The 21,730-nt window shown below is 35.6% G+C and overlaps 1 protein-coding gene across 2 annotated transcripts in view; it reads left to right on the top strand.

Moving 5' to 3' along the window:
* The window catches only part of PPP3CC (protein phosphatase 3 catalytic subunit gamma), a 117,561-nt gene that overhangs the window by 72,120 nt on the left and 23,711 nt on the right, over window positions 1–21,730 (top strand). For both annotated transcript variants that reach the window (XM_049865223.1, XM_049865222.1), the window contains exons 5-10: window positions 6,081–6,226; window positions 8,120–8,259; window positions 10,494–10,571; window positions 10,657–10,751; window positions 15,037–15,162; window positions 15,921–15,995. In XM_049865223.1, coding sequence (XP_049721180.1) covers window positions 6,081–6,226; window positions 8,120–8,259; window positions 10,494–10,571; window positions 10,657–10,751; window positions 15,037–15,162; window positions 15,921–15,995 — 660 coding nt within the window. The remainder of the gene's footprint in view (window positions 1–6,080; window positions 6,227–8,119; window positions 8,260–10,493; window positions 10,572–10,656; window positions 10,752–15,036; window positions 15,163–15,920; window positions 15,996–21,730) is intronic.

Raw genomic sequence — 21,730 nt, 5'->3', positions numbered from 1 at the left:
TTTTCCATCAAGGCTTTATGTATGTCATCCCATTGCCTTCTTGACTGTGTGATTTCTGCTGAGTAGTCAGAGCTTAGTCTTACTGACTCTCCTTTGTTGATGACTTTAAGTTTATCCCTAGCCGCTCTTAAAATTCTCTCTTTATCTTTGGTTTGGCAAGTTTGATTATAATATGTCTTGGTGACTTTCTTTTGGGATCTGCCCTGTGCGGGGTTCGATGAGCTTCTTGGATAGGTATCTTCTCATCTTTCATGGCATCAAGGAAGTTTTCTGCCAACAAATCTTAAACAGTTCTCTCTGTATTTTCTGTTATTCCTTTCACCTCCCCCCCCCCCTTCTGGTACTCCAATCATTTGTAGGTTATTCCTCTTGATAGAGTCCCACATAATTCTTAGGGTTTCTTCATTTTTTTAAAAGCTTTTATCTGATTTTTTTCTCAAATAAATTGGTCTCAATTACTTTATCTTCAGTCTTACTATTTCTGACTTCTGTTGCCTCAGTTCTGCTCCTGTGACTTTCTATTAAGTTGTCTAATTCTGAAATTTTATTGTTAATTTTTGGATTGCTTTTTGCCATCTCTCTATGGATTCTTGCAGCCTGTTAAATTTGTCATTTTGCTCTTGTATAACCTTCTTAAGTTCTTCTATTGCTTTGTCTGTGTGTTTTTTGGCTTAGTCTGCGTTTTGCCTAATCATCCTGATCTCTTGAAGAGCTTTTTTATGTTACTATTTAGAATTCTGCTTCCAGTAATTCCAAGGCCTTACCTTCCTCTAGGAGGTTTCCTAGTTCTTTGTTTTGGTTGGTTGCTGAAGCCATCATGGCCTGCCTGTTTATGTGATTTGATATCGATTGTTGTCTCCAAGCCATCACTAAGTTATTATATTTATTTATTTTATGTTTTCTTACTGTGTTCTAGCTTCTTCTTTTGTTTTGATAAGCCCAAGTAGGCTTGGCATGTGAGCTACTCTGACTATTGGTGTCTTTGAAGCTCTCACATTCTGTTACTAGGTGGTTAGAGCTGCTACTAGGTATGTGAGCCCAGGAGCCTGTTAACTTTTCTTGTGTGGATTCAGCTCAGGTATCCAGGTCATCAGTCACTGAGTGTGTGGTGCAGGCTCTCACCTACAGTCCTAGATGGACAGGGCTATGTAGGGGTGATTGGAGCAGACACAGGTATCTGGCTGCAGTAGGGGATTATGTGCTGAGCAAGGTAGGGGGCTGATGGCTGCCTCTGAGTGCCTGGGTGAAAGGTGTGTCCCTGTTCCCTAGAGCCCATAGATGGGTGGGTTTTGCAGCTGGACTTTGGACACCCAATGCTGTTGGCTATAAGGACTGGGAGGCATCATTTATTCTTAGACCCTTCTCTTGGGTGGTTAGGTGGAGTGGGTGGAGCCACCAGTCCACAGGCTCCTGATGTGGGTAGGTGATGACCCTGTTAATGGGCAGGGCCTTGTTAAATGTCATGAATCTGCTGCTCCCCCTTAGCTGTTGCAGTTGAAAATAGGTTTCAGGTATGTACCTTGTATTTTGCTAATGAGGGCCTATGCTGTTGAAAGGGGCCCGCACAGGTCTAGGCAGGGGTGAAAGTCATTCAAAGTTTGAGGATCCCTTATGCCTGTGCCTAGGTAAAGAGGCTGTGCCTGCCCTGAGATCCCAGCCTAGGGGAGCTGGCAGATTATTTTTTCCTGTTTGTTATTTGTATGTTAATTTGTTCCATCTCCAAAGCCAGGAGAATGCTTGGGGCGTGCAGCGAGTCCCATATCTGGTCCAGGGGGTGTGGCAATCCCTGAAACTGGACCGGGACAGGAGCAGAGTGGGGAGGGGGATGGGTGAATGGGAAAGAGTTACCTCCCAGAGTGGGGAACAGTTTTGTTGATCCCACATGGTAGATTAGAGGCTTGCACTTAACTTTCACAGTTCCAGCACAGCTTCTCCCTGGTTCCGGAGGCTTGTGCAGATTCTCCACTGCTCAGTTTCTCCCAGCGTGGAAAACGCTTCCAGAGTGCTACTGCTTGCCTCAGCCTGCGCACACCAGCCGATTCAGCCTGCAAGGTGCTAGCAGCTAGGTTAGGTTTGGCAAATCCTCGCTGCTTCTAAACTGTCCCTCTGCTTGCCACTCAGTCTGACTCTTCAACTTTGTCTTTGAAGTTCAGGGCTTCTAGATTGTCATATATAATGGATTCACTTGTTTTTTCGGGTGTTTGTTGTAAGAGGGACCACAGGAAGCGTCTGACTACTCTGCCATCTTGGCCCTGTCTTGTAAAGTTTTTTAAAGGAGGGAGGGGGCTTTTCTCTTTTCATATCAGTTCTTAAATTGCTTTATACTGGATTTTTTTTTTTTAATTTTCTTTCAAATGCAGAAGTAATTTGAGTAGCAAAGAATAGTATAACGTTTAATTTTTAACACATTATTTATCTTTGCAAAAACATTTCTTTACTGTTACGTACTTGGAAAGCAAGAAACCGAGTGCTTTTATGATTCTATCTCATAGCTCTAAGTCCAGGTTTCTAAAGTAAACTGACTCCAGAAACTTATAATTTTTGCTAATGAAAACAGTATTGTTAGGACAGATTTTTTTTAATAAGCAAATATTGCTTGTCATTGTTCATTGCAGCGTTATTTTTTAGCAGCAGACTTTTGGCCTGGTTAGAGTGTAATAGATTCAAAACGTGGAATACTATGTAGATGTTTAAGAAAAAAAGAAAATTATTCTTATAACGATGTGACATGATCTCTAAAATACATTAACTACAAAAAGCAAATGCAAAATAATGTGTATGTACTACCATTTATGTAAAAATCAAAAGGGAGTTGTGAAAAGAGAATAAATGCACAAATCTGCATGGGTATACATAGAATATCTTTGTGAAGATACCCAAGAAACAGGTAATATTGGTTGCCTATGGAGAGGGGTAGGAGATTAAACTTCACTGTATAGCCTTTTGTAGCTTTTGAATTTTAAACCATGTAAATGTATTACCTTTTTTTTTTTTTAATGAAAGTAAATAAAAATTAAAACAAATATACAAGCAGTGGCTAGATCAGGTGGTGTTTTCTTGTCAATAGTACTCATTCCTAAAATTGCTTTCAGAGAAGTTTGTGGAAAATTATTTGGTAATGTTGTATTATTGATGCTAGTTAGAACTTGTATCAGTGTAAGCCTATTGCTATGGTGCATTTTTCCTTCATTACAGAAATAATTGTTTTATGTGATATATCTTATAATTTGTAATGAAAGTAGAGCACTTGGGTTAGCTAACTTTACCTTTGTGAATTACATATTTGACTATTTAGATAATCCTGGGTAATTTTTAGGGGAGCCTTGGTGGTACAGTGGTTAAGGCTCAACTGCTAACCAGAAGGCCAGCAGTTTGAATCTACCACCCGCTCTTTGGAAACCCTATGGGGCAGTTCTGCTCTGTTCTATAGGAGTACTGAGTCAGAATCGACTCAATGGCAATGGATTTGTTTGAGTTTTTTTTAGGTAATTTTAAAAAATACCATAAAAATAATAATTAGGAGGAATATTGCATGGTGATTAAGAGCATGGACTTTGAGACGGACAAAACTGAGTTCAAGTCGCAGTTCTGTCAGTAACTAGATTGCAACTTTGGGCAAGTAGGCCCTATTTCCTCAACCTTTAAATGAAAACAATAATAGTTCCTATTTCACAGGGTTCTGTGAGGATTAAATAATGTAATTTTATTGGTTAATGGTTATACAGTTCCTATTCGGAGCCAATTCGACATCCAGTAACGACAACAACTATACCCCAAGCACTGTTAAAAGAATTTTACATATGTGAATTCATTTAATCCTCAAATCAATCTTATAATGTAGGTAAATGTTATTATTCCCATTTTATAGATGAGGAAGCCAAGGCACAGAGAATTAATGAATCTGTACAAGGTCACGTAACTAGTAAGTAGTGGGGCTAGAATTTAAATCCAGGAGTCAGTCTGGTTCCAGATTCCATCTCTCAGCCACTATGCTGTGTGAGACACTTAGCACACTGATGGCCACATTGTGACCCTTCAATAAATTTTGATAATAAGGGTAATATAATAGTACATATTATTATACAAAGATTATATAGTCATCATAAAAATTTTAGGAAATACAGCCAAACCAAATCAAGGAGAAATATAAATATCATCTTCAATCTAGCCTCTCAGAAAAAAATACAGATTTTGGTATTTATGTGTTTGTTCATATACTTCAAAAAAGAAAAAAAAAGGTAACATTTTATGACCTATTTTAGTAACTTATTAATATAATGTGAACTTTCTTTTGCTTAAGTTGATTTTTGACCTGCTATTTTAATTTACAAAATGGGTTAATAATACACCATATTACTTGCCATCTTCCTCTTCACTTGGCGTCCTTTTGGAAGTAGACTATGGAATTCTTTTGTGTCATTCTTAGAGTTGAAAGGCATTTTATCAATGTAAGGTGGTGTTATGGATCATGCCTATATGTAAAGTTAGGACCTTACAAAGAAATTCAACGGCATTTTGACAGCATTGGTTCCCAGGATTTTCAGGGAAAAAAAGTTAATCAGTGGCCACAAATGGAAAGGGTTTTTTTTTTTTGGCGGGGGGGGGCCTCCAACGGCTTTATGGCCAATGTTGGATCCACTTTTTAAATAGCCAAAATCTGTAGTGTTTAAGTACAAGGCAAGATATGCGCTTGTAACTATAAAGTGGAGTTCCTAGGTAGTACAAATTGTTAACATGTTCAGCTGCTAACTGAAAGGCTGGCAGTTCAAGTCCACATAGAGGTGCCTTGGAAGAAAGGCCTGGTGTTCTACTTCTCAAAATGAGCCATTGAAAACCCTGTAGAGCATAGTTCTACTCTGACACACACGAGGTCATCATGAGTTGGAATCAACTCAACAGCAATTGGTTTTTAGTGTAATAGGTGATCTTAACTGCTATCACAGTCATACAAAACGCTTTGAAAATTTCTGAAGAATCCACAGACTCCTTTAATGAATTCAAACGCTCTTCCCTCAGTGTTGGCAAAGAAGAGAGAATCTTTACATGTTCAGGGATGAAAGGACCATATAACCTCAAGTGTGGTCCACTGATTTACATGTTCCCTTTAGGAGATGTCTCCATAATAATCATTCATGCCACTCCTATACTGTACTCTGACCCAAGTCTGGACCCATTATCCTTCACTTTATTCCCTATATCCTTGCCAAGGCCAAGCTCTGATATCTAAATATGTTTTTATCTAAAGGCTGGGAGTACAAAAAAGGAAAACACAGACGTAATTCCCAACGTGATGCAGTACTCTGACTCACTAGCTATGGTTTATTCCCTTGATTCTGTAGGCCTAATTTGAATCTTCCTGGAATCTTGGAAAAGAACAAGCTCACAGTTCTGAAGGGCTACCTGCCTATATGACTTCTGGCCTGTTCTACCAACACATGCTCCCAAGCTTGACTTGACTTTTTGAAATCCAAGGCCAAGGGAGAAGAAGACCTTCCTTTTCTCTTTAAACTAAAGCCCCTCTCCCAGATTCCCCCATTACTCCATGACCTATTCTTCCTGGATGATTTATGCTAGAAACAGTTCAGAGGCAAAGAAACGATATTCACATTGGCCATATTAGGGCGCCAGCCTAGCTTAGGAAACCTCACGCATCACAACCGCCAGTGCTCGTTGGGCGTACCTTCCAGAGTCCCAGCCAGGGACATGCCCAATCATGAGCCACTTCACTCAGAGAAGCCCAAAGCTATAGCTTCCATCAAGTATTTATAGTTATGAGGCAGTTTGCTAATTGAATCATTTTTAGCATAAGCCTTGTTGACATTCACCTTTATAAGGTTTCCAGGGGAACAGAGCAAGAAGTTAATCCAAGGTCAAAGTTGTCTTTAAAGATGGAGAAAGGTTTTGCTAACTCTTGAAATCCACAGCTTTTCAAAAAATGTCTTTACAAAGATAATAGTGTTTTCAAATTTTCCCAAAATAAATGGCCTTTGAAATAGCTTCATATTTTTCTGGCCTGTATCCTTTTGCATATGTGATATATTTTAGCTTTTTTTTCATTGACCGTGTTTCTTTTTTGATAGGTCGAATCAAATATTCTGAAGAGGTGTATGATGCATGTATGGATACATTTGACTGTCTTCCTCTTGCTGCCCTCTTAAATCAGCAGTTTCTGTGTGTACATGGAGGGATGTCACCGGAAATTACTTGTTTAGATGACATTAAGAAAGTAAGTAATCTCTCATTATTCTCATGTAATGTATTTTTTAAGTTTGCTTTTTATTACAGTCAACCAATATATTTCTACTGCTGAGAATTTTTAAGCACAGAAAATCAGAAATAAGACAAGAGAAATAACCTGCGATCCCATCACTGAGCAATAACTACTGTTAACATTTTAATACCTTCCAAAAATTTTGTATAACTTTTTATGAAATCTTTGATCTTATTAAGTTGAAACATAAGATTCTTTGTGTATAGCCCTGAAACTTTAAATTGCATAGCAATGGAGAAGCAAAGGAACCAAGGTTCTAATCCCAGTCCTGCTATTAATTAACTGTGTAATTTTGATCAAATCATTTAACCTCTTGGTCACATTTTCTTCTTTGTGAAATGACAAAGTTGGAATAAATAGTCTGAATCCTCTCTCAGCTCTGAAATTCCATGAATTTGACATTTTAGATGATATAGTTTAGTTGCTATACTTGCCTTACTTAGAGATTATTATTCCCAAGATTCTCTATCTTCATGATTTGGTATTCAATTCTCAGTATTTTTTCACTTATTGTTCTACATTACCCTCTCTCATTCTGGTACCAGAGCTAATATTTTTCCATTTATAAAACTGTTTTCTGTGAAATAAAGTCACTCTTCTCAGGGTGAGAAGGTTTGCCTATTTGCACTACCTTTTCTGCTGCCTTATTGTCTTTTAAATAACCAGCATTTCCTTTCAGCGTAGTAAGTCTTGAATTTTAGAATTCTGAATCAACTGTATCAATAAAAAGCTCCCCTTTCCCTTAGTAGAAGTCCTCTTCTTGGCACTCAGCTATTGTTACTTGTTTTCTCCTGGCTTTTATGCTTTTAACTAAAGCAGCAGCGACTAAAGGCTTAAGCTATTTTAAGTTATATCGAAGGCTTAAGTTATATTGAAATGCCTCCACTACATAGAGTAGAAAGGATGAAAGTTCTTTACTAAATAAAGCTAGCATTCCTCAAAATGAAGAAGTCCCCATTGAAATGAGGTAAAACAAAGAACAGAACCATTGTAAAACCTTCCTGCCCTCATGGTAGTATTGGCTCACCTAGGCAACTGAAACTAACTTCAGATAATCTTTCTAAATAATAGCTTATCTCTATAGTGGTTGATTTTACATTTATATTAAATGAATACTGATTTTAAGATATAAAAGGGTCCTTTATTTTTCCACAATATGGTTTTTTTTTTTTTGTTTTTCCACAATATGGTTAGATGACAGGGATATTTATGAGAATTTATTATAGAAAAATAGTAAGAAATTATGTATCTATGATTTGTTGCTTTTTTAAAATTTATTTATTTTTCATTGTTGTTGTTGAGACTATACAGAGCAGAACATACACCCATTCAACAGTTTCTACGTGTATAGTTCAATGACACTGACGACATTCTTTGAGCTGTGCAACCATTCTCACCTTCCTTTTCTGAGTTGTTCCTCCTCCATTAACATAAACTCACCGTCCCCTAAGTTTCCTATCTAATCTTTTGAGTTGCTGTTGTCAGGTAGATCCCAAATAAACCCAAACTCATTGCCGTCAAGTCAATTCCTAGTCATAGTGAACCTACAGGACAGAGTAGAACTGCTCCATAGGGTTTGCAAGGCTATAACCTTGTACTGAAGCAGAAGGCCACATCTTTCTCCCACTGATCCCATACAAACCAAAAAAAAAACAGTTTTAAAATTTTAAAACAGATAGTTATAATTTGTTAATGTTCTTTTCCTTGCAGGAAAATCCTTTAGGGGCTTACTGCCTTCTCTCTTGATACATTCTTGTGGGTAGAAGGGAGGTATTTGACCCATACCAATTTCTAAGAGCTCTTTTGCTTTCATTATTTTTCTCGTTTTGGCTTTTGTGTGTCTTCTAGTTAGACAGGTTTAAAGAACCTCCAGCCTTTGGGCCAGTGTGTGACCTGCTTTGGTCTGATCCCTCAGAGGATTATGGCAGTGAAAAGACCTTGGAGCACTATACCCACAACACTGTCCGAGGGTGCTCTTATTTCTACAGGTAAGCTGATTCTCAATCTTATAAAATTAGGAAAAGAAATGGTAATAGATTTTATCACATTATTTTTAAGTATTTTGTATCTTGAACACATGTAGTATAGGGCATTCTGTTTAAATTTTTTATTAATAGAAGACAGAAAGCCCTCTCTGTTTGTTGTTTTTTATATTGTATTAGGCATTATGCCCTAGTGAGTGTAGCACACTGAATGTGATAGGACATCTTGCATGGCTTGAGGATTGTCATCTGACTCTAAATGATCTAGATTATTTGTTCCCAAACATCATCTACAGACTTTTTTAAAATAAAAATTTCTTGTTATTTTTTTTAAAAGCTCTCCAGGTTTTGGAACCACTGCTATATGCAAAAATATAAAGAGAACAAGACTTTGAGCTTAAAATGTACTAAGCTCAGTGCATTCCATGGACGTTGGCTGTTACCTTAAATCTCATCTGTGAGCGTTTCCTGTGTTTTGCCACTCAAAAATAGGGAGGCCTAGAGAGGTTCGAAGTCTAATTTTTTAAATCTCAGTATTTTATTCTGACAAATGATACAAGCATTTAGTCCTCCCCAAATACCTGTTTATTAGCTAAGATAATGCAACCATTAAGTGAAATCTACAAAAATAATAATAATAAGCCTCATTTTTGCCATCAGTTTTAACATTCTTCTAAGCAACCTTTTTTCCTTCCTCACTGCCAACTTTGCCAGTTACTAATGTGATGAAATCATTTAAATTTTACTTCTCTCTACATTGCTTAAGAAGAATATAATACTTATTTATCATTGGCAGGGAGCCCTGATAGCACAGTGGTAAGAACTCGGCTGCTAACCAAAAGGTCGGCAGTTCAAATCTACCAGCCATTCCTTGGAAACCCTGTGGTACAGTTCTACTCTGTCCTGTAGGGTTACTATGAGTCGGAATTGACTCGATGGCAACGGGTTTTGGTTTTTTTTATTATTGGCGGAATATAAATTGGAATTTCATGGAGGTCAACTTGGCAATATCTCTCATTTATAAAGGCACGTGATTTTTGATCCAGAAGAATTTCTTGTAATTATTAGACTTAATTCTATGAATATACTTGCAGATGTGTAAAAAATAGGTGCAAGATTATTCATCACATTGTTACTCATGCTAAAAATTGTGATCAGCTTAAATGTTCAGCAGTAGGAGACAAATTAAATAAATTGAAGTACATCCAAGCAATGAAATACTAGGAAACTGTTTTTTAATGTAGAAGAAGAAAATAAACTGATATAGAATTATCATGAATATAAAATTAAAAAAATAGTACAGAACTATGTGTTTTTTTTTTTTTATGTGTACCATCTGCTAACATCTAAAAAAGGAGGGGAAAGTGCGTATGTATAATTGCTTAAAAGTGAACGGAGTATCTCTGAAAAAGTACTCAGGAAATTAGAAACACTGGTTGTTTCTAGGGTGGCTGGAAAATAGGGGTAGAAAGGAGACATTTCACTGTATACTCTTCTGTATCCTTCTGTTTTATATCATATGAATATATTATCCATTTTAAAGTTAATTTTTTTCTGATTAGCATTAATGAGAAACAAAGATTTAAATGACATAAACTAGTTAATAACACCTGGATAATCCCAGGTTAATTATCTATTCTCTAGTCCTTCCTATAAGGTATTTGTTATTCATAAAGGTACTAGCACTAAAAGAATATTTCAGGAGTTGACACAAATATCACATCTTTCATTAGAATATGGTTGGGTATAATATTTGCATCTGCTTTTGAAATATTCCTGCTTCATATAATGTCTTGTTAATATTGCCTATGAAGCTATAAGTAAATTCTTTCATTTTTCTAACATTTGATAATTTGATGGTTGAAGAAAATTGTGTGTTCAATTTTGCTATGCACACAGACATATACACATACTACTGTGGTATTTTTAATATCAAAATACCAAGAAAATTTTGATATTGGATTATTATTGTTATGTGTTAAGATAAAAAAATAAAAAGGTTGGGGAGCCCTATTTCTGCTATAGGGTTGGCTCTTACCTGCATGTTTGATCTGGAAAACAGTATATTCGTGAAATGGAAAACAGAATGATGACTACTAAGCTATATGTAAAAGTTCAGCGGCGTGTAAACCTTTGATCTGGAAACAAAATCAACTCATGCCATTTTGACATTTCACCCCCTTTCTATTAACAAATAACTTGTTTTAATCCTGGATTTGTGTTTTTTAATACATTTTCAGCTACCCTGCAGTTTGTGAATTTTTGCAGAACAATAATTTGTTGTCAATAATCAGAGCCCATGAAGCCCAAGATGCTGGGTAAGCTATATTAAAACTACACCAAACTTCACTGTAGAATTTTCACTTTAATATCAAAATAGACAAGCTGTTGTCTCTCTTCCAGGTATCGAATGTACAGGAAGAGCCAAACAACAGGCTTTCCATCACTCATTACAATTTTCTCTGCCCCGAATTACCTAGATGTCTATAACAATAAAGGTAAAAGAATCCAGCGATATTTCAGTTTGAATTTGTGAGTAAACGTGAGCTCTAGTTTAATCATGTGTGTGTGTGTGCGTGTGTGCGTGTGTGTATGTGTGTATTATTTCTGTATGTAAACTTAAAATAAGAATGGAAGAGATTTTAATTGAAATGAAGGCCAAGAAATTTAGAATTTAGGCTGCATCTCTTAAGGATTACTGAGCTCTTTCTGAGTATAATAATTATAATCAGTTTGATTTGTACTACTGAATCAAAGTATAAGAAGAATAAACTACTTCAGGTTTAAGTAGACCAGACAGCTTAAATTATTGGCTTTGGTTAATTTTATTTGTTTGTAACAATATCTTACTAAAATGTCATCATTTGGTGTTTTAATGTTTGTAGATTATTAAGCTAGCTCTGCTTTTTTTGTTGTTGTTGAGGAATGGTATAGGTAGAGTGAGTACTATACCACAAGTCAGAAAAAGTCTTCATTTCAGTTCAAGCCCTATCAGAAGCAGAGAGTTTGACTTTGAGTATGTCACATAATTTTTCTAAACTTTAGTTTTTTCTATGTAAAAACAATAATAAAAGGGGGGAGGATTGGGTGTGCACTTGCCTTTTGATCTAGAAATTCTATTTTTAAGACTTCTTCCTGTTAAAGCCTTTAAGCTTAAAATTTTTTATGATTCATAGTTTTGTACAAGGGCAGTGGTCCTACTAAACACTTGCTGCATCTATAAATATTTTGTTATTTTGTAAGATATGACTACAAAATAATATGACTTTCTAACAAACACGCCAGAACATATATATCCACGTGAGTATTATCCCTTTGAAAGTAGCTACCCGGGGAGGCTATTCGCTTATTCCAACAATGCTGCCATTGCTCAAAACATTTTGGAACTTCCTTTTTGGCATTGCCTTCAGAGTCCGCGACACATTCTTTTGATTATCCTCAATGATGGCAAATCTTCGTCCTTTGAGGGTGGATTTGATTTTTGGAACAGCCAAAAGTCATTCGGAGCCAAGACTGATGAATAAGGTGAGTGATCAAGCTAGATGATACCATTTGGGGTCAGAAACAAGGTATGATTATAAGGTAATGAGACTGGTCTTTCTTGTGTTGCTTATAAACTGGCTCTGGAGGTAATTCCAAAAGAGGAGTTCCAAAAACGTTTTGGCTAACGGCAGCATCATTGGATTAAATAGACAGCAAGGCAGCAAGGTGTGTTGAAAAGAGCGCTAAGCTAGGAGTCAGAATTTCCAGTGTAGTCCTGCTTCACTTTTAAATGTGTGACTTTTAACAAGTTACTTAACTTCTCTGAGCCTCAGTTTATCTTTAAAATACCTGTCACATAGGGTTGTTGAAGATAAGTTGGAGTAATGCAAATGAATGTTAAAGGATGTGTCAAACCGTAAAGCGTAATAATACAGTAACATTTTGCTGTTATTGTGCCTGATGGGATTACATCAGAGGCCCACACTCATGATATATAAGGTCTGGTGTGTTTGTTGGTGGTTTTTTAAGTCTCATTACTTTATAGTCACGTCTTGAATATGCAGTTGGGGAGAGAAGTTTAAAAGAAGTCCACAGTGTACCTAATATTTAAAAGTGAACTATGATTCACAATAATCAAAAGGTAGAAACAACCCAAGTAAGCATCTAACAACAAATGAATGGATAAAGAAAGTGTGGTATATCTATACAATGGAATATTATTCAGCCATAAAGAAATGAAGCTCTGATACATGCTACTACTTGGATGAACCTTGAAAACACTATGCTAAGTGAAATAAGCCAGACACAAAAAGATAAATATTATATAATCCCACTTGTATGAACTATCTAGAATAGGCAAATGCATGGAGACAAAAGTAGATTAGTGGTTACCAGAGACTAGAGAGAGGGAATGATGGGGAGTTGTTGTTTAAACAAACAAACAAACACAATTCCAGGCTGCGCTCCATTCCAATTAAATCAGAACCTCCAGGGTTAGGGGAAGGGAAGAGACTGCACCAGGAAAAAGCTTGTCTTCCTTTGAAGTTTGTATGCTTCCATTTATAAGACAAGGAAAATTATAAAACCCATAGTTTCCCTTTTTTTAGCCTTGATTATACTTAATAGCATTTAAAAAAGAAAAAGTGATCTATGGAATCTCATTTAAATCCAATTTAAATCATCCCTTCATTGCATCCTTCAGTGACTCATGGTCCGTTTTTAAAAAGCATTTATTTTACTAAGTTCTCTCCCAGTCTGTTTTCTTTTTATTTCTTCTGTAAGCCTCAACTATGCTCCAGTGCTTTGCTTCTTCATAACTCTGTTCCTTCTTGTTTCCTTTTTCTAACATTTTCAATATATTAGTAACTTGCTGCTATCGTTGCTCCTCCCTTATCAAAGGTATACACTGCTTGTGTTGTTAAACTTCTCCTCAAGGGCACTTAGTGGCCTAGTCCTCATATTTGTGATGAAGCCTTTCCCTTCTTACTTTATTTATGACGAGTATCTATTGACTGCTCAATGGATTTATCAGTGTGCTGAGCTGACGCATGCCACCTAAATCAGCAATCACTATACTAACTGCCAGCTCTTTTTTTTTTTTTTTTGTCCCATTCTAACCTGGTTTTGTTCTTGATTATTCCTTCAGTAAGCTTTTGAAGTCACAGTCCCTTATACCTGAGTTTTCTGTAAGCTATGACATAATTGGCAACTTTATCCTCTTGAAAAAAAAATCTTATTTTCCTTTGTTATTTCTTCAGTATTTTCTAGGAAAAAGGCAGAAAATGTGGCATCTGAAACGATCTCTGGTGATACTCAATTGCAGCCCATACAAATACCCCTTTTCTTTAAAAAGGAAATTCTATCCTCCATTTCCTTCTCTTCCACTGTTTCTTTTCATTCTTTCATATCCTTTAAACTTACTGGTACCCACAAGTATTTCTTAGTTCCACTGGTTACATGAAAAACGTGATGATGTTTAAAGATTTTTCTCCTATTATTTTCTGGCCACTGGGAGCATATCCAAAAGCCATTTTTTCAGCTTTCGTTTCTAATCATTTACTATGGTGGCCCACCTCTCACCTCTTTTTCCTGTGTAGATTGAGGGAATTCACCTAACCTAAATAAAATACACATCTATGAAAATAATGGGGTGTGGATGTTATTGGCAGTGTTAGATTTTTGAGGGCCAGAGATCCTGTTTTCATGTGTTTTCTTTATAATGTATGATGTACATTTTTGGCATTCAGTGACTTAAATGTTGAGAACACTAGAGCATAGGTAATGGAGCCCCGGTGGTGCAATGGTCAAAACATTTGACTGCTAACTGAAAGGTTGGGAGTTTGAATCCATCAGCCGCTCCGTGGGAGAAAGATGTGGCAGTCTGCTCCCATGAAGATTATAGCCTTGAAAACACTATGGGTCAGTTCTCCACTGCCCTTTAGGGTCGCTATGAGTCAGATTGGACTCAATGGCAACAGGTTTGGTTTTTTGTCTTTAAACCATAGGTTACCCTATAGTAACAAACAGGAACCAGGAGATGACCTATTTCTGTCATATTCTGTTTTCTGACATAGTAAGAATACTTACAAGAATAGTGCAAACAATGTTACTGGTGATGAATACTAAGGAATTGGATTTTATAACTTTTAAAATATAATGAATCAGTTTGGCACCAAAATTGTGTGTGCAACTGTATACACTGATTAATATTAAACATTTATAGAGTGCCGTCAATGTACTGATTGCATATAGGACAGATAAGCATTTTTTTCAATTCACTGTATTGCATGTAGAGATGATTTAACAGACTTTTGAACACTGATAATAGATTGCTCCAAGGTTGCCATTTGTATCCTCAATATGAATTGAAAACTACTGTGTTATGAGCTCCCAGGAAATAGAATCTGGTTAATGACTAGCAAAACAGGCTGTGTTCATATAATGAGTGATACTTGCCCTCAAAGGAGAGTTGTAACTGTTACCATTTGGCCTATAAAAGGAAATTTTCCTCATGTCAAACCTGAGGTTTCTATAGCGACCCTTTGAAGTCTCAGAGCTCGGTTTGCTTTGTACCTTTATTATATGAGCTCTTCAGGTAACTTTGTTCCTTGGGATAATTCTTAAGAGAATAAAATATTATAAAATGTGTACATTTTTTCCATCTGCACTTAAGTACCTAGTTCTGAATTTACAGATAGAAAGTTCCTGAATTCTGTGCGTTAAGTGTAAAGCTGTGTAGAGTATATCAATTGCTGTACCACACTCCTCTGTGTTCAAATTTTCTTGCTTTTTCTTTTTTAGCTGCTGTGCTGAAATACGAAAACAATGTCATGAATATCAGGCAGTTTAACTGTTCTCCACACCCTTACTGGCTTCCAAACTTTATGGATGTTTTCACGTGGTCTTTGCCTTTTGTTGGAGAGAAAGGTAAGAGAAATAAAGCATCTGGATCATCAGTTGTTTTAACTAGTGCCTGAGTACATCTATATACGTAGCTCCGCTGACGATTCAGAAATGACGTTATCAGAAACGTTTTCTGGTATATATAATTTTCTGATACATAATTTTGTTTGTTCTCCACAAAGATTTTTGAATGATAGTTAATTGACTCTTAAATTATAGTGGGCCATGGTTTTCTTATTCTAAATAGCAATTTAAAGTAGCTGTCCTACTATATCAATATGTTAAAATAACATAGTCCCTATGTCATTCGCTCAGTGATTTCTTCAGTGCTGAAGAGATTAAACAGGAAATATTGTCCTTAGGATTTTATTTGTGAAACTACACAAATAAACTTTGCAACTATAAAATAAAGCTGTTGGACATAAGCCGTTTAACTTCTTTGTTAAATGGGAGGAAATTTTTTCACGTGCATATCAGTAAGGAAAAGACTCTGAGCAACAATCTAAGAAAATCGAGTTAATTATACAGAGGAATCTGAAAAGACTCCAGACTTTTACTGGAGTGAGTAAGCTGATTATTCCATTTAAACCCAAAGGTATGCATTTATTACTACTCTTAATACTGTATCCAGTACTCTTAATACTATATTAATCTTAATACTATAATGGCAAATCATTATTTGTGTTGATTTAACATGTATGTTTATTTAGATACCCACATTATTTTAGAAAGAGTGCTTAGTTAATTGTGTAAATTTTGGGTTATTTTGTCTTATCATATAGTCACAGAGATGCTGGTTAACATTCTCAACATATGCTCTGATGATGAACTAATTTCCGATGATGAATCCTTAGAAGGTAAATTTGCCTTTTCCTCATTTGAACTGGAAATTAAGACGTTTTGGTTTTGATTTGTATTTTGAATAATTTTATCTTATTAAAGAATTGTGTTCATTGTAAAAAAAAATAAATTGAAGAATACAGAAAACCATAAATAAGAAAAAAAAAGTTACCCATAATCCCACCATCTCATACATATCCATTGTTAACATCTTGATGTATGCTGTGTTAGCTGTCTTTTATCTTTGAATAGGTGTAGAGATTTTTCTCTATCCTTTTGGCAAAAATGAGGTCATAGTATACTGTACCCTACCCTTTTCATATAATACTATCACGAGTATTTTCTGTTTTATATTTTGTAGATTAATTTTTAATGGTTACGTAGTAGTCCTGTCTATCATCTTTTATTTAACCAATCCCCTGCTATTGGATATTGGATTTGTTCCAACTCATTGCTTTTAAAAACCCTACAGTTTTGAAAGTTCTAAAAGATAAATCTTTGCATGTTCCGTCAACAACCAGTACCTGTTACATGCCTGATAATGTGCCAGCCACTGCCTGAGGTACTGAGGATCCATTAGAGAATGCAGAAAAAGTCCTTTCTTTCTCAGTAAGCTCATGTTGTAGTGGGTTGGTGCGGGGCTGGAGGACAACAAACAACATAGATATAAGTCAGATGGTGATACATGCTATGGGAGAAAGTAAAGCAATGTAAGATGATCAAGAATAACATTTTCTTAACTATTTCCATAGGATAAATTTCTAGGAATTGAATATCTGGGTCAATTTGTACTTAAAATTTTAGGTCTGATGCGAATAGGTTCTAGAAAAATTGTACCAGTTTACATTTTGTGTGTGTGGTGCTCAGTTTACAGTGCTCTCTCCAATATTGTTTATTATAATTGTTATAGGCCAGTATTTTCTAAATTCTAATTTGTATTTTTATGATGAGCATTTTTTTTTTTTTGTATTTATTGGGCATTTTTATTTTTCTTTTGTGAATTGTCCATTCATATCTTTTGCCCGTTTTTCTGCTGGATTCTAGGAATCTTTATTTAGCAACATTTTGTTGTATATATAACCATATACATTTTTTCTAGTGTGTTGTGAGAAGTTTGATTTTAAAGGTAGATCCTAACTTGTCTAGAAATGCAGAAGATTCTAGAAAGATGGTGGTGCCTGAGCACAAACCTCTGTCTGATTTTCTCCAAGCTCTCTGCTAAGGTGATCCACTCAGCTGTTAGAACAAGCCATCTACGTAGTGGAGAAAGTTTATCTTACTTTGGGAATCAAGAGATGCCCCTGTGAGCTCCCCAAATTCCATACTTATTATTCCCTACCTTCAGTACAGAGCAGCAGTCTTATCTCATCATTGTAATCAATGTTGAATTTTCTTGCCTAAATGGAACTTCTTTCTTTTCCCCCTTGTTCAGTAAATTGAGAAGCTCAAAGTGACTAGGTGATTAGCATAACTTTAAGTTTAGTAGAACAGTTACAGTGAAGGTACAGAGCAGATGGAGCATAGCTTGTGAGTACCTTCATTTATGGACTAGGAAATCACTACAAGATCACTGCAGTTATTCTTGAGGAAATAGGGCAGTCAAATGAAAATTAAAACAAAATAAGGAATTTAAGTTAGGGAAAGATGAAACGTGTAAGAAATCAATTGAGTAAGATTTACAGTCAGATCTAACTGGAAATCGAAATGATTGTAAACTCTATTACATATATTAAGGAAGAAATCTTGATTATCAGAAGGATATGCTTATAAAAGTATACCCAGAATTGTATATGGGAATATTTATTCAAGTATTTTCTGTAATTACAAAAGATTCAAAACAATCTAAATGTCCCTCAGGGGGGTGCTAGGTGAATCAGTTATGGTATACCCATATGATAGATACTTTTTCCTCTACCTGAAGTATTATTTCCTTTTATGCATGCCTCCTTTCTCTCTTCCTCTTCTAGTTAACTCCTCTTCAGGTTCTTGTTACTTGTAGCCTCCCTGACTAGATTCAAAACCCTGTTCTGCTCTCATATCCCATCTACCTCTCCTTAATATTCATTAGGGTTGCAATTTTATATTTATTTATATATCGTTGCATGATTAATATATTTAACTCCCACTCACCTGTAAACTCTCAGAGTGCTGGGACAGCATTAATTTTTTGCTCACCATTATAGCCCTAAAGCCAAGTATAGTGCAGTGAACACAGTAGGTATTTGTTGAATTAGGTTTAATTGAATTTATGGAGTATAAGTTTTTTAAAGAAAAGAATGAAGTAGGGCTGTAGGGGCTGATAGGAAAAATCTCTTAATCAGTTAAGTGAACAGAATTATCTAATTTCCATTTTTAAACCATGCATGTATGTACCCTGATACATACATTTTTTTTTTTCCTGAAAGGAAATGAATAAGGGTCTTTTAGTTAAGATGTTGAATTGAACACACTTCTAATTCCATTTCCTCTTGAAATCACACTAAAACCACAATGAAATAAATTTTTAAATGATATAAACTAAGGATTTTCACTTCAGTAATGACAGACTTTAAAAAAAAATTTTTTTTTTTTTTTTAATGACAGACTAGATAGTTTGGATCAACCCTGATTCTTAAGACAACTGGAAAAGCTAGACGAAAAAATTTAAGTGTGCTTTGATGGCATCGAAGAGCTAACAAGATTGTGAAGAATTGCCAGATGGAGACCCAATATTTGGGAACATTTGTCTCCTCAGGGCATTTACGAATTTCAAAAGATGGGGCTAAGAGATTGAGCAGCCCTGTTAATAGCCTTATATGGCTAATCTAAAATAGTTGGAATTTGAGGCTTGCCAAGGATGATGTAAGTGCTAGTAAGTTTCTGCAGATTGGTTTGGAACTCCCAAAGGTTGCATCTACATAAGAGTTAGGGTAAGCTGGAAATATAAAAACCCTTAAAGAGACTAGAGCCTACCTTCAAATTATTTCAGACCCCAAAATTGAAACAGGATGGTCACAGACACCTGGAAAAAACAAACCTCTCTAGACTTAAGATAACATCATGTAGGATCTCAAATTATTTCTACACATGGTCTTTCAAATATATCTTGCTCACAACAAAAAATAATTAGGCACGTGAGGAGACATAACACATGAATGAGAACCAGCAGAAACAGCAAAAAATAAAAACTCCCCTCCCCCAGTTCTTTAGACATTGGCATTATCAAGCCAACCTTGAAAATAACTATGCTATAAAAAATTACACCCAAGAGACAGAAAGGGCCACACGAACCAGAGACCTACATCATCCTGAGACCAGAAGAACTAGTTGCTGCCCGGCCACAATTGATGACTGCCCTGACAGGGAGCACAACAGAGAACTCCTGAGGGAGCAGGAGATCAGTGGGATACAGACCCCAAATTCTCATAAAAAGACCATACTTAATGGTCTGACTGAGACTAGAGGAATCCCGGCGGCAATGCTCCCCAGACCTTCTGTTGGCACAGGACAGGAACCATCCCCGAAGACAACTCATCAGACATGAAAGGGACTGGTCAGTGGGGGGGAGAGAGATGCTGATGAACAGTGAGCTAATTAAATCAGGTGGACACTTGAGATTGTGTTGGCAACTCTTGTCTGGGGGGGGATGGGAGGATAGAGAGAGAGGGAAGCTGGCAAAACTGTCACGAAAGGAGAGACTGAAAGGGCTGACTCAATAGGGGGAGAGCAAGTGGGAGTAGGGAGTAAGATGTATGTAAACTTATATGTGACAGACTGATTGGATTTGTAAATGTTCACTTGAAGCTTAATAAAAGTTAATTAAAAAAATTACAAAAAAAAAAAACTATGTTTACTGTCATCAAGGACATAAAAGATTAGATTGAGAATGTTGGCAGAGAACTGTGAACTATAAAAGGAGATGTAGCAGATTTGGTAAAGCACCAAAAAGAAAGTTCTAGAACTGGAAAATAAATTAAGAATGCCACAGATGAATTTAACAACAGATTCAATAAAGCTAAAGTGAGAATAAGTGAACTGGAAAATAAATCAGAAGAAACTGTATAGAACAAAGCATGAAGAGAAAAAAGGAAAATACAAAAAAAAAAAAAAGTATAAAGGACATAGAGGATATATTGAATAGGCCTAGCATATGTGTTTGAGTCCCAGAGAAGAGGAGAGAGGGAATGGGGTAGAAGCAATATTTGAAAAGATAGTGGATGGGAATTTTCCAGAATTGATAGAATATTAACCCACAGATTGAAGAAGCCCTGTAAACCCAATCAGCATAATACAAAGAAAACAATACCTAAACACATCATAGTAAAAGTGCTTAAAATCAAAGACAAAAAAATCTTAAAGCAGCCAGAAGAAAAAAAAAAAAAAGATTACCTTCAAAAAAGCACAATTAAACGGACAACAGATACTTCTTGGAAACCATGGAAGCCAGGAAACAATGGAATAACATATTCAAAGCCCTGAAAGGAATTAACTGCTAACATAGAATTCAATACCCAGAAAAAATACCTTTGAAGAATAAAGGTGAAATCAGATTTTCAGACATTCTCCCCCTTTTTAAAAACTTTACTAAGAGAGTTAATTACCAGGAGATCCAAACTAAATGAAATTTGAAAGGATGTTGTTAACGTAGAAAGAAAATGCCAGATGGAAGCTTGGAAATTCAGGAAGAAGTAAAGAGTAAAAATAGTAGAAAATATGTTGGCAAATCAAATAAATGTAGAATTTTTTAAACAATAATAATAATGTTTTATTGGATTTAAAATACAGAGTTATGAAAATAATAGTTGGCAGTGGAATAAATGGAGTTAAAAGTGCTGAGGGCCATACATTATCTGGGAAGAGGATAAAAGCACCTGTTAACATTATACTTTGATAAGTAAGAAATGCATATTGTAATCTCTGGGATAACCTATAAGAAAATAGTTGTTGCTTTGTTGCTTTAAGCATATAACTTTTAAGTTTTAAAAAAGATTGAGTGATAAAAACTAACTTAGCAGAAGGCAAGAAAGGAGAAAAGAACCTATAACATTAGGGCAAATAGAATATATCAGCAATTTTATTAAATATAAATGGATAAAAGACAGATTGAAGATAGGATCAGAAGAAACTTTATCATATTTTATAAAAGATCTAAAACTTAAGGCTACAGAAAGTTTCAAAGTAAGGACAGGAATAAATATACAATGTAAGTACTAAGGAAAGAAGAGCTGATATAGATAGATTAATATTACATGAAGTAGACTCTAAAACAAAAATAAGATATAACAGTTTTAAATTTGTATGCAATTAATATCATGGTTTCTTAATATAGAAAGCAAAAGTTAACACAGTACAGTGAGAAATAGAAATATCTGCAATCAGAGTGAAAGAATTAACAAATATCTCTCAGTAACTGATAGAATAAGCAAACAAATAAGATAAGGAAGGTTGTAGGAAATTAGAACAACACAATTAATGAACTTAGTAAACATATAAAGAACACTGCACCCAACAACTGTGGAATATACATGCTTTTCGAGTACATGTGACCATTTAAAAAAATTGGCCATATACATAATAAAATCTATTAAGAAAACACTCTGGATCCCGCTTTGGAGAGTGGCGTCTAGGGTCTTAAACGCTAGCACACAGGCATCTAGGATGCATCAATTGGTCTCGACCCACCTGGGACAAAGGTGAAGAACACCAAAGACACAAGGTAATTATGAGCCCAAGAGACAGAAAGGGCCATATAAACCAGAGACTACATCAGCCC

The sequence above is a fragment of the Elephas maximus genome, chromosome 22 (genome assembly GCF_024166365.1).
Source record: "Elephas maximus indicus isolate mEleMax1 chromosome 22, mEleMax1 primary haplotype, whole genome shotgun sequence".
Classification (NCBI taxonomy): Eukaryota; Metazoa; Chordata; class Mammalia; order Proboscidea; family Elephantidae; genus Elephas; species Elephas maximus.
Note: the sequence above shows the minus strand (reverse complement) of the source record. Positions and strands in the feature narration are given on the sequence as shown.